The sequence below is a fragment of the Empidonax traillii genome, unplaced genomic scaffold (genome assembly GCF_003031625.1).
Source record: "Empidonax traillii isolate 1590-97213 ecotype Southwest subspecies unplaced genomic scaffold, ASM303162v1 scaffold692:size495628, whole genome shotgun sequence".
Taxonomy (NCBI): Eukaryota; Metazoa; Chordata; class Aves; order Passeriformes; family Tyrannidae; genus Empidonax; species Empidonax traillii.
In genome coordinates this window covers 185,855-201,505 of record NW_020955885.1, presented here as the reverse complement: position 1 = coordinate 201,505, position 15,651 = coordinate 185,855, and the positions used below count along the sequence as shown (strand labels likewise).

The following is a 15,651-nucleotide window of genomic DNA, read 5'->3' as shown; positions in this document are numbered from 1 at the left end:
CTGCAGGGCTCAGGCATCTATCTGGAGCTTGGCTCCTTAGTTTTCATAATCATTAAATACAACACTTACCCGTCTTTTTCTCACAAATGAGTTCTTGGATAATAGATATTGTTCCCAACCGGTCTTGTCAGATGTGATGAGCGCACCCAAATCCCCAACAATCCCAAAACAATCCTAATTTCACATCACCTCTCGAGAGCATTGCCAAGCCCCTCCTCTACAACACTGTCACCTCATCCACCACAGACAACAAAATGGAAGCAGGACCAAGACAGGTCTCATTAGACGTGATCCAGATTGATTTCACCAACCTCAAGCACTCACTGCTCTAGAGATTTCAGTCCAATTTCTGCATTTGTATTCTTCAGCAAATAACTTCAAAGCAGCAGCACTAAGAATAGCATCAACACAGACCTGATTTTTTTCCCCCCAGATTTAAAGGTTTAGTTTTTAAAAACTTACAACGCAGCACAGCAAACCAAGCACCTTTTCACTTTGTCTGCATAACTGATGAGTACCTAGCTGATTTATTCAAAACCCTAAGAAAGAAGACAATACAGACAAATGTTTGTAAACCCAGACACCCTGTTGGCATATCCTTCTGTGGCTTCAATGTCAATTATCTTCCCCAGATACCAATGGGAGTTGCATGAATGTAGGAACGGCAGGATCCTCATAGCAATGTTTCTAAAGCCCCAATTCAGAAACACGCTTAACTTTCAGGTCAGATGAAAGCCTTGTACATGCATATATTCATCAATTTAAAAATAAAACAGGAGGCTTAAAGTGCAATCCTTCACTAGAATGGGAAGTGGCACATGTAAAATAACTTGCCCCATTCTTGCCGTTGCAATGTCTGTGCAATTCTATTTTCAGTTCCTTTTCTACAGAAAAACGTCAGTGGTCTTTAAAATTACAAACCAACACACACAGAGCAGTTTCGCTCACATTATCCCAGTTATATCCCAGTAAGAGGACACAAAAGAAAGAAACAAATATCAGTAAGGGGAAAAAAGTGCCAACTTCACAAGTTATTCTAAGCCAAAAGAAAGCTGGCCTTTTCCCCCCCCCACTATAGAAACTGTCAGCACTGTGCTAAATTTAGGCACATTATCCTTGGAATTAGTGGCTTGATCAAAGACTAAACTTTTCAGACATCGCAATGGTATTCTGTAATACTTTATTAGGCCTTTACACACAGAAAATCTAGAACATCCTGAATTTAAATGCTCAGTCATGCTGACAGTAACTTAAAAAAAGAGCACTGTAAATGTTAGTGTATTAGGACATGCTTAAAAAATTTATGCAAGGACTTTGCTAGAAGAAGCGTAGAATTTATCTGTCCTGACACTCATCTTGATACCTGAGGCAATCCACCTAAATTTCTTTTTATTTCAATGGGGGAAAAAGGCAATTTTATATTGCAATTCATCAAAACCTAAAACACAAGCCTAAACCAGGTACTTCTACTATAAAAGTAATCTAGATGAGTACATTTAAATGTAGAAACATACACTGAAGACTTACAAAGATGAAGAGTATTTATACTACATGCATTAACTTTACCAGAAGCAAAAAGAAATCTCTGGATTGTGAAATTGGACTTCATTTAGTTGTAAGAAATGAGGTTTCCAAAAATGACCCACAGTTCCCCATGCTCCAGTTTTTGGTTTAACACCATAAAATGGTATCATGTTACAGAAGCTGGTGTTCTGCAATAAAATAAGCCCACTTCAAGAGCCTGAAACAAAACTGAGGGGAAAAAAAAAAAACAAACCAAAACCAAACCAAAACAAACCCAACCAAACAAAAACCAGTGCCAATCAGGAGAAAAGCAAACTAGCATACCTACTCTTAGATACGTGTGGAAGAGTTTTAGGGCAACAATGCTCCTAGGTGATGGGTGTAGTCAGACACAGTTGGTTTCCTGCTTCCCCAAGCAGGTGCTGCAAACCTCAGTTTCTTCCTGTCCTCTTCCTTACCTAAGCAGTCTTGTATCTCCAAAAAACACAGTGGCAGCATTTGCAGACGGAGTGAAGAACAAAGAAAATGCTTTCAGATGAGCCTAAAAATATACTTCTAGGGTAAATCAACATGGAAAGGTGATTGTTCTCCCATGCTCCAACCTAGCAAAATAAGGGGCCACCATAGCTTTTCCAACAATGCAGAGTCACAGAATTTGTTGAAAGAGGTACAGAAAATATTCCCAGCTACCTTTCACAGGCAGAAGAGGATACAAAAAGATTTTGGGAAGCCAGGGAAGCCAGTAAGGGTCAGGGAAAATCTGCAGTGAATCTGCTGAGAATTTAAATTTTTTTTAGAGTTCATTTCCAGTCATCTCAACCTGTGCAGATGCACAACTGAGAGCTTTTTAATGTGAGAAGAGAAAGAAGCTTGGCAAAAGAAGAGGAAATATATGCATAAGCACTGTTTTTATTAGTAAACTTTAGTCAGAACCATTTATTTGATTGGGAAAGTCAGTTTATATTTTGGCAATTATATTTGCAAACATAAGAGTTAGTAAAATTCACTCTTTTTTTTCCCATAAACAATGAGAACTTTATATTTTTCAGTTGCTTGCAGAGTCACCCATTTTCACCAAAGCCCTTGATTCTGCTGGCCTGCAGATTTTCTGAATAGCTATTTCCTTTATTTTTAGCCTATTTCCAAAGAGCTGTGTATGGTTGTGTTTTGTTGTTTTTTTTTTTTTTTAATTCAAGTAAAATTGTCTTTGTTTCATTCCTTTGCTGTAATAGTGGCCATGTAGAATCAGGAGAACTGCCAACTCCAGATACTCACTCTCAGTCTCCTGAGATTTCACAGCCAGCCATAAAATACTGCTCTTTCCTATTGTTCTGCAGTTTAGGAGTAAAATTATTGCTCTATGCTTTTTAATATATGGCACATCTATCTAACCTTCATTCATGTGGGTTGCAGACTTATTTTTACTTCCTTCAGAACGGTGGCAGGAAGAGAAGCCACCAATAAAATGTGTACAGTGACAATATCCTGCTGTGGGGTTTTTTTTTCCTTCCTTATTTCTGCTCAGAATTTGCAGCATACTTGCTTCATGCTCATTCATTTTGGATCTTAAACCATGCAAAAAGACAAGAATGTAGCCCCAGCTGTTTAGTTATGCCTTTTACAAGCACCTTACATCTACAGCAAATATCTCTGGAAGCTGAACTTTGCAGCATGTCTAATTTTAGGCACTCAACTTCAGACATTATTGAAAACAAGTAACTTGGAGATGACAAGTACTCAGGACTTGGCACAAGTCAAACATCTCAACTGTTACTGAAAAAAAATGTCTCTGGAAATCATCAGTACCTTTCAAAAAAAGTCATACTCTGAAGGAATTTCAGGGATTGACCCCTCAAATTAAAAACAAACAAATAAATAAACAAAACCCCCCAAACATTTCCTAGTTTTCAAACCTAGCAACCAAAATCAAAACAAAAAGTAACAGGAGAACGTACAGCATGAGCAAGCGTGAATAAAGAAATGTAAACAACAGCAAAAAAGAAGAGATACTTGGATTTTGCTATAAATTATTTTTATTTGCAATATGTTATATTTGAGGAAAAAAATATTTAATTTCCTGGTCTCGCTAAAGCCTTCTTTACATAACCCTCCACCAGAGTTGCACAGTTGTATTTGCATGCAGTACAACAGAACTTTTGGTTATAACACTAAGACTAATACTTTCCAAAGATAATGGCACTATCAGGAAGAAAAAACTCACATTTATATTGCTTAATCACAGTGTTATATTTTTGTATTCTTGCCATGCTTATGAGTCAGCAATAGCAGAAACATTACTTGCTTTTGTTAGGCAACAGGAATAAGTCTCACTTTTTCCTTTTCAGCAGTTTGGGAAAAAAAAAAAAAAAAAAAAAGATAAGAATGCTCTTATATTTTAAAATTATTACAGTGATGCTCCTACTATGCAGTGACAACTTCTTATCCAAAAAACAAAGTACAACAACAAAATTCCAAAAACGCCAAGTCAACTGTTGTTGAAATACCCTTAGAATTTGAACACAGCCAGGGAAAAGAAATTCAGCGACCCTTTAAGTTGCATAAACAATTATAACTTCCCTTTCAAACAAGCCTTTTACACATAAAGCCTAAAAAAACATGCTTTAAAAGAACGAGGACATGGCATGATCTGCACAGCTGGCTTACAAAGCATATTTCCATCCCTCTTTCTATCGCGAGGCTTTGTGCCACTAAAACCTGGGTGTCTCAGAGGCACATCGAGAAAGCATTTCGGGTTTGATTCTTAGCAAACTTAGCCATCTCAAAAAGCACGTGGAGTTTTCCCCCACTGTTACTGTAGCACTGAAGTGTAGACTCAGATTCAGGTAGCGCTTCAGCCTCTCTGACGCTGGAAAAAAAAATAAACCAGGAAGCCTAATCGAGATATCTAGGCAACTGAGGTAATGGTGCACATAAAAGGTATAATTGATAAACAGATAGATAACAGACTCCTGATCAGGATGTCAGAAGCCTATCAAAGGATGAAGGCAGACTTTACCAGACACCTGCTGGCAGAGTCTCTTCAGAGAGAATATGCAGACCACAAAACTACCAAATACAGCATTGAAGATACACAGCATGAACTCAACAGAAGGGAAGTGTTCAGGACGTGGACAAAAATCCCCCAGCAGTTAAAAATCAGAACAGGAAAAAAAAAAAGAGGATAACCAACATGGAAACACACTGTAAATCATATAAAGGAGTCAGTTGCTTTTTATATAAACTAATAAACAGAAGAACAGGTGCAGCCAGGGCTTCTTGAAAGCGGGATGTTGGAGAAGTGACCTCTCCTGGGCATTGGCTGATCTTCCCCACAGAGATCTGGTGCTTCCTGCAGTATCACCATGTGAAGAAACTTGAGTAATAAATCCAGCCTTGAGTCAAGCTCTGGGAGGGGTTGACAACTCTAGCAGACCCACTCACTCGTAATGCAAGAGGCATTGCTTGGGCCAGCAGCAATTTAGGATCTTAAAAGCATCAGCAACATCAGCGGCAGAGCTGGCAGAAACCAGTGCCTGCAGAGGGGACAGACCCTGAAAGGAGCCAGAAAAAGAACAGGTACCTCCAAAAGCTTTTTCTTTTAAGCTAACCTTACTCTATAAACTCATGTTTTTCAGATAAACATCCAAGTCCACGCTGGCTCTGGCCAAGTTCTTGGCCTTAGCCCTCCTGTTGAGAGGGGTTTTGCAGCCAGGTCTGGACTGCATGAGAAAGGCCTTAATTTTAATATCTGATGAATCTGCAGCCTTTTGATGTTATCACATTTTTTCCTGCACGTGAAGAAACACAGGGAAATAGAAGGGAAGAAGTCCCTTCTCCCTGTGACAAGAAAGACTCTGAACTCCCCATCCCTGGAGGTGATCAAGATCACCTGGGGCTCTGAGTAACCTGGTCTAGTGGAAGGTTCCTTGGCAAAAGGGGTGGATGCTAGATGATCTTCAAAGTCCCTCTCAACCCCAGATGAATTCTAAGTTCATTAATTACATTTAATGAAGTTAATTCTAGTTTAGTTCTAGTTCAGTTTAGTTCTAGTTCATTCTAAATTCTAAGAATTCTATGATTCCTATTTCTTTTATGTTGCTCACATACCCTTTCTCCATGATTCCTCTTAAAAGTCACATTTCTAAAGCAAACTCTTCAGTTCCTTCACTTTGCTTTTGCACATTTAAGAAAAAAAGCTTACCCTGTAGTTTTTTTCTCTTTACCTAGTTCATATTTTCATTCTCTTTTCATGACAAAGAACAGTAGTCATCTTTTGACTGACAAGAGCAACTACAACAGGACAGAAACATTTCCCTCTGCCCTGGACCATTCTTTGTTCTAATCCTGATTTTGTTTACTGATTATCATCAACAGACCATCTCTGAAACTTTCTTTTTCCAAACTGCTGAGCCCATTTTCCTCTCTGCAATGCCACTTTTGAAAACTGGTAACCAGCACCCTACCATAGAAGTGGTAATAAAGGTAATATAAAATTAAAATCACATTCTCTGAACAGAAAACAAACAAACATTTCCTCTCTCAAGAGTCTCTCATATTTCACAGTGTATCACAGCAATGAGCCTACACTTTTGACATACTTGTATAAAATAGGGAAAACCCACTCATACCCATACCAGTGCAGTGTTATTGTTGCTGTGGCAACTACAGACCACAACTTTTTGCCTCAAGAGAATTAGCATGGACACAAACACACACACAAAGGCATAAACAGTTGTGAGCGCTAACAGCGCCTACAACTCACTGTGGATACATAATGCTGCCATCAAAAACTGGATTTAATTCAAAAAAGTCCTTTATCTTCTCAGTCGCTGTCTCCAAATCATCTGTCTACACTTTGTTTTCACCTTCAATACAGCATAGTCGGCAAAACATCCTGAGAAACCATTACACAGAAGAAGTGTAATCAGACTACTAAAACTCCACTTCTGAGTGAACAAAGTAATTCTAGCACTCTCTCTAAAATAGATAAATTATTGATCTACAGGCTGGAATTTGCTGGTATAAATACTTAATGCAAACCATAGGAGTCAGGGATTTGAACCTACCCTCTGTGTGTGCACACATAAGATAAACAAAGTCAATAATGTACTCTCTTTAACACTCCCTCTCACTGATAACAGGAAAAAATCTACTTTCACCAGTTTATAATGTCATTTAAGCTGTATGTAAGAGTTAATAATTAAAACTACTCTACTCAGTAGTCCATTAAAAAAAAAATAAAAAGGTTTACTTAAAACCAATGCATGAGCACAAAAACGAGCCTGAAAGTTATTCAAGAAATGTTGGGAGCGGGGAGTCCTCAAATGTTTTGGGGTTTGCCTTGTTATTTTGCCTTCCCCATTCCTGTCCTATCTGCATACCAGTGCCAAATTGCACTTGAATAAGAAACCACAAACGAAGAAACTGCTCAAGTCCAATTAGAGCTTTTGTCACAAGACTGGGGCCTGTGCAAGCAGCAAACACTCACCCAGCACATGACAGCCTGCAGTTGAAGTTTCTTTCTTGACCTGAAACTGTTATTAAGTTTTTCTATTATTCTACATGCAATCCAAAGAAATTATCTAAAGGAGTATTTTCTTGCCTCCTTTTCCATCCCAGATATCCCCAGCCTGACACACTCACTGAACTCAAAGACCACAGATTATAATCCCCCACTGATCAAAAATTTTAAACTTGCTATTCCACAAGATTGCCAGTTTTTTGTCTGGGACTTACCAGACAGATACACACACTCAGATCTATTTGTCTTTTGCATAAGTCACCTAGGCAGGCAGCTCAGATGCTTTGAGACAGCATCCAACCCACTACGCTGCAGTGTCACACGAGGGCACAGGTAAAAGTCCCATTATCCAACCACTCAGTCATCCAGGGACACCAGGTAAACGTTCAGAGTGCCCAAATACCACCTGGACAAGGCATCCAGAAAGAGGGAATAATTGGTCTAATATTATCTCTCTGCCTGAGACCAGACAGCATGGCAACACCCATGTTACAGACTGCTTGACTAACTTCCTTAAGTTTTCAGAGTAATACTACCATTTCCTGTTAAACAACAAAAAACAAAAACAACAAAAAATTAATTCCAGAGTGGTAAAGCTGTCTAGCTAATATCTTGAGTTTTGGTTTTAAAAATTATTTTCCATTTGAATATTTTCCTAACAGTTAGAGGAATCATTGAGAACAAAATCTTTGGGAAGTTTTAAATGTTCCAACACTTTTAATTCAGAAATATGTTTACAAGGTTTCTTCCTCACATTATTAAGATTTTTTTTTTTTTTTTTAAGCCTGGACTTTTATTACTATGAGGGAAGCCCACAACCAGCAGAAAAAAAAATTTCCACACAACTCCATTAAGAATGCAACATACTGCAAGAAGACACCCTCCAAAAAACTTCTAAAAAAACATTTATGTCAGAAACTATTGCTTGTGCTTTTGTTTTTGCTTCTGTGCTCACCTACAATTTTGCAAAACCTGTTTAAAGTGCTTTGAGCCAGGAATAAAAAGGACTAGTGAAAGCGAACATTTCCAGTCGAGATCATACGAAGGGAGAATGATGCAATCTTGTTCTGGGGAAGGACCACCCAAAGGGTTTCCCGTAGCTGTTTTTCTCCTCGTGCTGTTCTCTCCCCTGACAGAGGCAGGACTGGCTGACCCAGCTGATCCCCGTGCAGAACGGGCTGGATTCCACCTATTCAGAAGTGACCAAACAAGCCTGACCAGTGCTGTGCTCTGAAGAAACCGCCAAATGAAGGTCAGAGAATTCCACTGTGTTCATCTTAGCGAGTGCTGTGGTGCAGCAAAATGGGTTTGAAGAGCAAAACAGCTGAGGGTGAGGACCCCTCATTCAAGGGACTAATTGCTGGAAGGGTCTCAATTCAGAGGAGCTGAACTCTGGTGATGTGTGTGACTCAGCAGATGAAATACTGCGAGTTTCTGGGGCACATCCTTTGGCTTCACATTCACAGACAGCAACCCTGTGTAGATGCTCCAGGTCACTTCGTGTACAAAGTGTGCCAAGTGGGGACGGTCAAGAGATTCCTTCCCAAAGCCCACTCCTGACCCAAACTGCATGCTAACATAAAGACTCCCACCAGTATTAATAAAGGACAGTAGAAATTTTTGCATCAAGCTGTAATTTTAAGAGCCAGCCTGATTTTCTGGAAGGTCTCCTTAATCACCTTCACTGGACTACCCAAGCATCCAGGAGACAAGGCTTGATACCCTCAAGGTTACCTGTAACTACTAGGTAACATACAGAGCAAATGACCCATTGACATCAGACTTTTTGCTTGATTTCAGACAAGTACAAAAGGTTGGATTCACCTCTGCAGTAATGCCAGGATCAGTGCTGCAGCCACCCCTGCCCAGGGATTAGCAGCACCACTTGCAGTTTGGCAAGTCTGCCCTAAGCACTGCCCGTTCTTGTGAACTGTAACAGGAGCCAAGGAGCAGCCAGGGCATTAAATACTGTGCCAGGCTGGCTAATGCTCAGTAAATCCTAAGCATCAGGGGCTCCCTCTGAAAGCACAGAGCCAGCTCTGTGCTCAGTGCCTAGAACCCTAGGCTGGAGCCCAAGCGTCTTCATCAGTACTCTATATTTTCTCAAAATAGCTGCAGATCACCACTAAATCAGTGCTGGCATGATTAATGTGCAGAGAAGGTTTCAGGAAACTCTATGCAGCCCTTCAACGTTTATTTTTCCAGATCTTGTTTAATACAAATGAAGAAGGAAAGTGCTTAAAAGGGGGAAAATTTTAAGCAGCTGATTCCAGTTGCACTTTTGTCCCCTGCCAAATTAAAAACCTAGTAGGACAGACTTTTTTTTTCAAGGCCTAAGAGATGTGGAAATATTTACACTCATAGTATCAAGCCATGAGTTTCAAGACTGCAGCACCAAACCAAGTGAGGCAGCACATGTTCACAAAGCAGAGGAAAATGTGTATTACTGCAATTGTTAGTAATAGCTGACCTGAACAGAAAAAAATGCTTTGGAGACAGCCTTAATCTTTGGAATGTACTATACTTCTGTCCCAGGACTGCCTCAGGAAGATACGGAATTTGCTCTAAATGCACTACACATTGCCCTGTTCGCAGGCACCTCTTTAACTGGGGACCCAAGTGCTGTGCCCTTCATGGCATTGCAGTTAAAAGCTAATGGTTTCTTTTAAAGACATCAGTTCTACAAAATGTGTGTACTCAAAAGTCAGAAAATATCAAAATTAAAGTTGGTTTTGGTAATGTAATATTTCTCTAAAAAATGTGTTTTAAGGCATTGAATTCAAATTTCACTTTTCCTTACTGTTTCTCAAATAAGTAAAATTTACACAGCTTTATTTTTTGCAGTTGAGGGTGTCAGGCAGGTAGGTATTAAATGTGACAAGTACTTCTGCACTTTAAAATGAAAACAGAATTTTCAATTGTAAAATCAGTGGCATCAGGAAATTGAAATGAAGGATAGTTGAACATGGGCAGTTGTTGCCATTGCTTTAGGGCAGCTTTTTTCAGTTAAAAGTCTGATACTAACCCCACTTAAGTCTTTAATAAACTTCCATCTACAGTTATCCCACTTCAATCTTTAACAAACTGCCTTTCTTCCTCAGCATTACATCTTCTAATGCCTCAGTTAAGGCGACAACCATTAAAGGATCCTCAAAGTTCACAGCCTAAAGTTTGTTGAGTTTCTTGCAAGCTACTTTATTTGGCTTTGCAATGCCCAAAAAGTAGATTAGAAAAGTCACACAGAGAGGCTTGAAACTACCAGATCTGCCAACTAGATAAACCAGAAAGCGCAGAAGTAAAACTGAGGGCGGACAGCAACAGAGCTGGAAAACGTGAAAGTTAACAAAACCATCCCTTATTTTGGGATCAGAATACAGATCCTTTTTTGTAAAAGTTAAAAAAAGAGAAACATATACTTTTTTCTTCTTTCTCTTTTTTAAACCAGCATGCTTTGAGCAGAGAGTTATTCAAACTCAAGGAATGGTGGGAAGACATCTTTAATACTTCAACTATCCCAAGACTCAAAGGCATGTCCCAGAGTCCCTCCACAGTTAGTGTTTTATTAAACTTAAATACGTGGCTGACCTACAATGAAAGAATTAAAATGAAAAATAAGGCCTGCAACCAGCAGCCAAAGCATTCAAAATTAAGTTTAAATGAACATTTTTTTCCTCTTTAGGGAAACATGGCTTGCATCACCAGTGGAAACACTCAAGTCAAAAGCCCTCTGATACAAACATGAGAAGACGTTCATACAGCTTTTGAGAGTCTCCTTGAACTGAGAACACATTTCCTTGAAAGTCCACAAACTTGGTACTGTCCAACATAGGTCAGTGTAAGGCCTGTTAAAATGTAAGGTTTGTTGTACAGCAGTTGACCATTTGCACTTGAGTTGTTACTTCTAAGACAAAAGGTAACCTGGGATATCAAGAGTACTACAAAATAACCTTGAGAAGCGAAACTTTTGAATCATGTCTTAACCCTTTGAACCTGAATTACTTCCAGGGACACCTAGACCTTAGGAAGGAGTGATAAAAATGCATATGGATAAACAATTCCATTAAATTTACTTTAATACAGCTTTAAATAATATACTTATTTCTTCTTTATATTTATACACACACACTTTGTTTACATAAATTACGCTATTAAGAGTTTAATGTTTAACTTCTCGTTTCTCACTGATTTATGGTAGAGGACTATATCCCAAAATTGATGATTTTGGGCATATATAACAAAATAATTATGTACTTTGCCAAAAGTCACTTTATAAGTATACTGGGAAGGATGACATTCCTGCGTCACTGATTTGGAGCATACGTGATAAGGAAATAAAAACACCTGAAAATTCTTTTCCAAATGCTGCTGAAGGTATGTCATTGACCTAGCCAGATATTTTTAGAACACAAGTCATCTAAACTTCAAAGTCTGCTTTCTTGGGATATAAGAATGAATTGAACACAGAGTCTTTTCATCCTCTTTCAAACTCATTAATCTTATTACCAAATATAGCACTTCTTAAAAAATAATATTTCAATGCTGAATTCAAAGATAAATCATCCATTAAAGAGACATGCAAATACACACTGAGACATCAGGACTATTTTAGTATCTAAAGCAGAAAACTCCACTATGTTCTCATGCAGTAAACTGCTAAACAAATTGTGAGCAGTCTGCCATGGTACACAGTGCAGACAGGAGCTGCACACTCTGTAATTCTGTGCTGCTTGTAAACCTAAGTTGAATTTTTTTTTTTAAATTAAGAAAACAACCAATTGAAAAATTACATTTTCATATTCATCCATGCTTGCCATAATGAGTAATACAACAGCTGCTTCTTAGATGACAAAACATTTTCCACCTGCCATTACTAGAGCTTTTCTGACCCTGCTATCAAAGGGTAACAGTGACAACTTTCATTTTTCAGACCTTCACCTCAATTTTTTTTTTTTTTTTTTTTTGATTCTGGCCTTTTTCATAGACTGAAATCTCCCTCACAGCACAGTCCTCATGGAAAACCTATAAAAGAAGGGACAAGTCCCCTGTGCACTTAACACAGAGGTGGACACACATGGCTTTCACTCACCACAGTGACATGGAGGGTCTAAACTCCACCTCTGCGCCTTTGCCTCTTGCTCTCTTGGCATTTTTGAAGGTCCAGGGCCAGCCACGGAGAACTGCCAGCCACAAGGACCAGAGGGAGATCTGGACTGTCACCACCCAACAGGTTGAGCACAACAATGTGGACACACAGTGACAAACCAGAGATGCCTCCCCTGTTGCAGCCCAGCCACCGAGCAGAAGGCACAGAGCCTGCCAGCATTGCAGTAAAGGACTCATACAAAACCAGTCCCTGCTCCACGTGGGATTCATATCTAGTAAAACAGTCTCCCATATGCAGAGTTCCATTCTGCTCAGAGGAGCAAGGGAGAGAAGTTTTCCCCCACAACAGAAATCCCTCTCTCATTCCAGTGAGGAAGGTAACCCACCCACCTGGCAGAAGAGCTGTGCGAAAATGTTTTTATTTCGTTTCTGAGGGCATTAGCACTGCAGGTCAGAGTTGGTACTCATGATTTGAGGGGACAGTGGTAGCACAATGCTTCCATGCATGATTTCCTATTCCAGGGCACCAGAAATCTCTGATGCTTTGCATCGTGCAGCACGTTGCAGTGGGGCAAGAGGAGACGTTTTAAAATGATTGATAGCTATTAAGTAGGGTGGATTTTCAGGTGACCAAAGCTGTATTTCATCATGGCTGTGCTGTGGTTCCGTGATAAACTCTGGCAAGGCAGGGCTCCTCCTGGCCCATCACTGCTCCACCATGCTGCTGGAGCCAAGAGGGTCATTCGCAGGGGCGGCACCTACACCTGCACACACGCTCTCACAGCCCAGCCACACTGCTGACCACAGAGCACATGCACCCTCCCTTACTGGTGTGGCCTCAGGGTGCAAATCACCAGATACAGAAGTGCCCACCATCAGCACCCACGAGACCAGAGCCCTGGGACAAACACAGCACGTAGCCAGATGCAGTGAAGCGTCATCAGACCCGGAAGAGCACGAGGAGACTCTTCTCCATGGACAACATCATCTTTGTATCACCTTGGCTGAATGGAAGAGCAAGTTTTCGAAAGCTCAGAAAGAAAAACTGCAGTCCGTCAAGATTTCATTGTTTGGTAACTGAGTCATCCTAACACTATGGCACCACGAACAAGCTGCAACAGTAAACGTTTGCTGTTCCTGGTTTCTTTGGTGTTCCCATGTTCATAAATCATGGCGTGAAATACCTCAAAAAATAAGCTATCGCTATTCATTCTTCCTCTCTTAAATTAATAGCTTACAGATAATTATAGGTCTTTACTGTTTGACTCTTTTAGCATTGAGCAACAGATCTCTTTTCTTGCATCAAAACCTGTTTTCTGTCAAAAAAGGGGAAAACTGGCATCTGTTAGATGAAGGGGTATAATCTGTAAAATTCCTTACTCAACTTGGAAAAAAACACAGTAGTAAAAAAAGACACCTAGCACCAGTCACTCTGCAAACAGAAGAAAGCAAATAAATTTCAATCTTCTGTTTGTTTTTTACCAAGCACGCCTCTGCTGCCCTTGTTTCTTAGAGCACAGCTTAACCTCCTAGCAGTTTGGTGGAGATTTGTTCTGGTTTTCACAAACTTCCAGACCTAACTTCCTCATCAGTGAAAGAATGCAGGAAGGCAGCAGGTGCACGCAGGTTTGAGGGACAATAAAAGGTGTTGGTGGGGGAGGGCAAAGTTTTCTGCCTGTTAGGTGTCAGTTTAACTAGGAGACTATAAACAATTAGAAAACACCACCACAGCCAAAAATCTATTGTGCTGTTAAGGATGTAGTGCAAACTTGCTTGCTCGTAAGACTGCTTGTGTGTCTATAGTGTGTCTGTGTGTTTTGCCTGTCTCCATACACACATTTTGCAGTTCCATGGGGCGCTTGGACTAGGCTAGAAGTGACTTCTGAGCCTACCCTTCCACCGTCCCGTTAGACACAAAACCAGCGCCTGACACGGAAGGATTCCTTACGGGGCACCCCGGCCCGGCCGCTCCCAGAGGTGGGCCAGCACCCGAGCTCCTGAAGCATTCCAGACTGCCGCAGTCAGCCCAGCGCCGCGACTGACAGACAGCATCCAGCAGCATCCAGCAGCGACTTCTTGCGAGAGCAGGAGAAGCGCCAGGCATTGCCGGGAAAAATGAAGGGCTTCCAGGGAGACAGCAGCCAGCCCGCCTGCCCGCCCGCCCAGCCCCGCTCCCTCCGCGGCGGACCGTGTCTCCGCGCTGCTCCAGAGGCCCTCGGGCAGACGCGCGGCGTGACAGCGACGGACCTCCCGCCTCTGCCAGACAGGGTCCCCCCCCGTTTCAGGACGGGCGCGGGATTCCCCCACCCCGGTCCCTCCGCTCCCCGGCCCGGCTCGGCGTGGCGCGGCTCGCAGGCTCACCTGGTCCAGCGGGATGCCCAGCAGGGCGCTCAGCGGGTGCAGCAAGGTGGAGCCGGTGGTGCGGTGCGGGGCGCCGGGCGGCTCGGCCATGCCGCATCCCCGCACGGCCCCCGCCTCCGCGCCCACCTGCGCGCCCCTCCCGTCCCGCCGCGCCCGCTCCGCGCAGCCCCGACCGCCGCCGCCGCCGCTCCCGCTCCGCACCGCACCGCACCGCACCGCGCCGGGGCCCGGGGGCGCTCCGCGGGGCGGGGCCGCCGCCGACGGCCGGGGCGGGCCGGGGCGGGCTCCGGTGGGCGGGGAGCCCTCGCCATCCCCGGGGCTCCATCTGTCGCCTCCCGTCGCCCGTGGCGCGGCAGGGCATCCACGCGCGGCGGCCCCGGGGTTGCCGTGGGCCCCGCGGGCTCGGCTCGGCTCGGCACGGCACGGCACGGTGCGCGCCGGCAGCCGCTGCCGCCGGGGAGCTTCCCCGGTCCCAGGTTCTTGCCAAGAGCACAAACTTGCCCGGTACCCGCAGGGCCAAGGCGCCGGTTCACTGCTGCCCCAAGCAGAGGAGAGCTGAGGTGTCACAGCCAAAACAGTCCTAGGAAGAACTTTTTTTGCCTTTTTTGTTTGTTTGTTTGTTTCTTTTTTTGTTTTGCTAATAATTATTCCTTAATTATTCTTTTATTTATTTATTTTACGCAGAGACTTTTTTTTTTCAGTCACTACTCTTAGAAACACTAACGTTTTAGTGGAGAAATACCCAGCATCCAGACACAGTGGTTTGCGTTTGCTGGAGATTAAGATGCGTGTGATTCGGGGAAATAGTGACTTTTCCTTCACAAAGAGAAAAAAATGGGAAAAAGGGTAGTGAGCTTTTAAGTTATAAGTTTATCTTGCAAGTGAAATACGGCCATTAAATAGGTGCTTCTGCCAAGATCATCTTATCTGCAGAAGGAGTGTTCTTACGCTTGCCCCAGACAATGTAGTATTGTGTTGCAAGGAGAGCTCAGCAACGCTGCACAGCTTTCTGTTCAGCTCGCCCTGCTGGCATGCTCAGAACCTGGAATACACCAAAGGGTCCTTACAGGCTCAGTTACAGGCTCTTCAATAGGCTCTGTCATTTTCTCTTCTTCAAATAATTGCCAACTGTGGTAGCTGAA

At 42.3% G+C, this 15,651-nt stretch overlaps 1 protein-coding gene across 2 annotated transcripts in view; it reads right to left on the bottom strand.

The window, feature by feature from the left end:
- The window catches only part of MBOAT1 (membrane bound O-acyltransferase domain containing 1), a 55,501-nt gene extending 40,834 nt beyond the window's left edge, over positions 1–14,667 (bottom strand). The window contains exon 1 of one of the 2 annotated variants that reach the window (XM_027899856.1): positions 14,510–14,667. In XM_027899856.1, coding sequence (XP_027755657.1) covers positions 14,510–14,599 — 90 coding nt within the window. In that variant the 5' untranslated portion in view covers positions 14,600–14,667. The remainder of the gene's footprint in view (positions 1–14,509) is intronic. The other variant, XM_027899855.1, reaches the window with a different exon arrangement.
- Between the last annotated feature and the right edge of the window lie 984 nt (positions 14,668–15,651).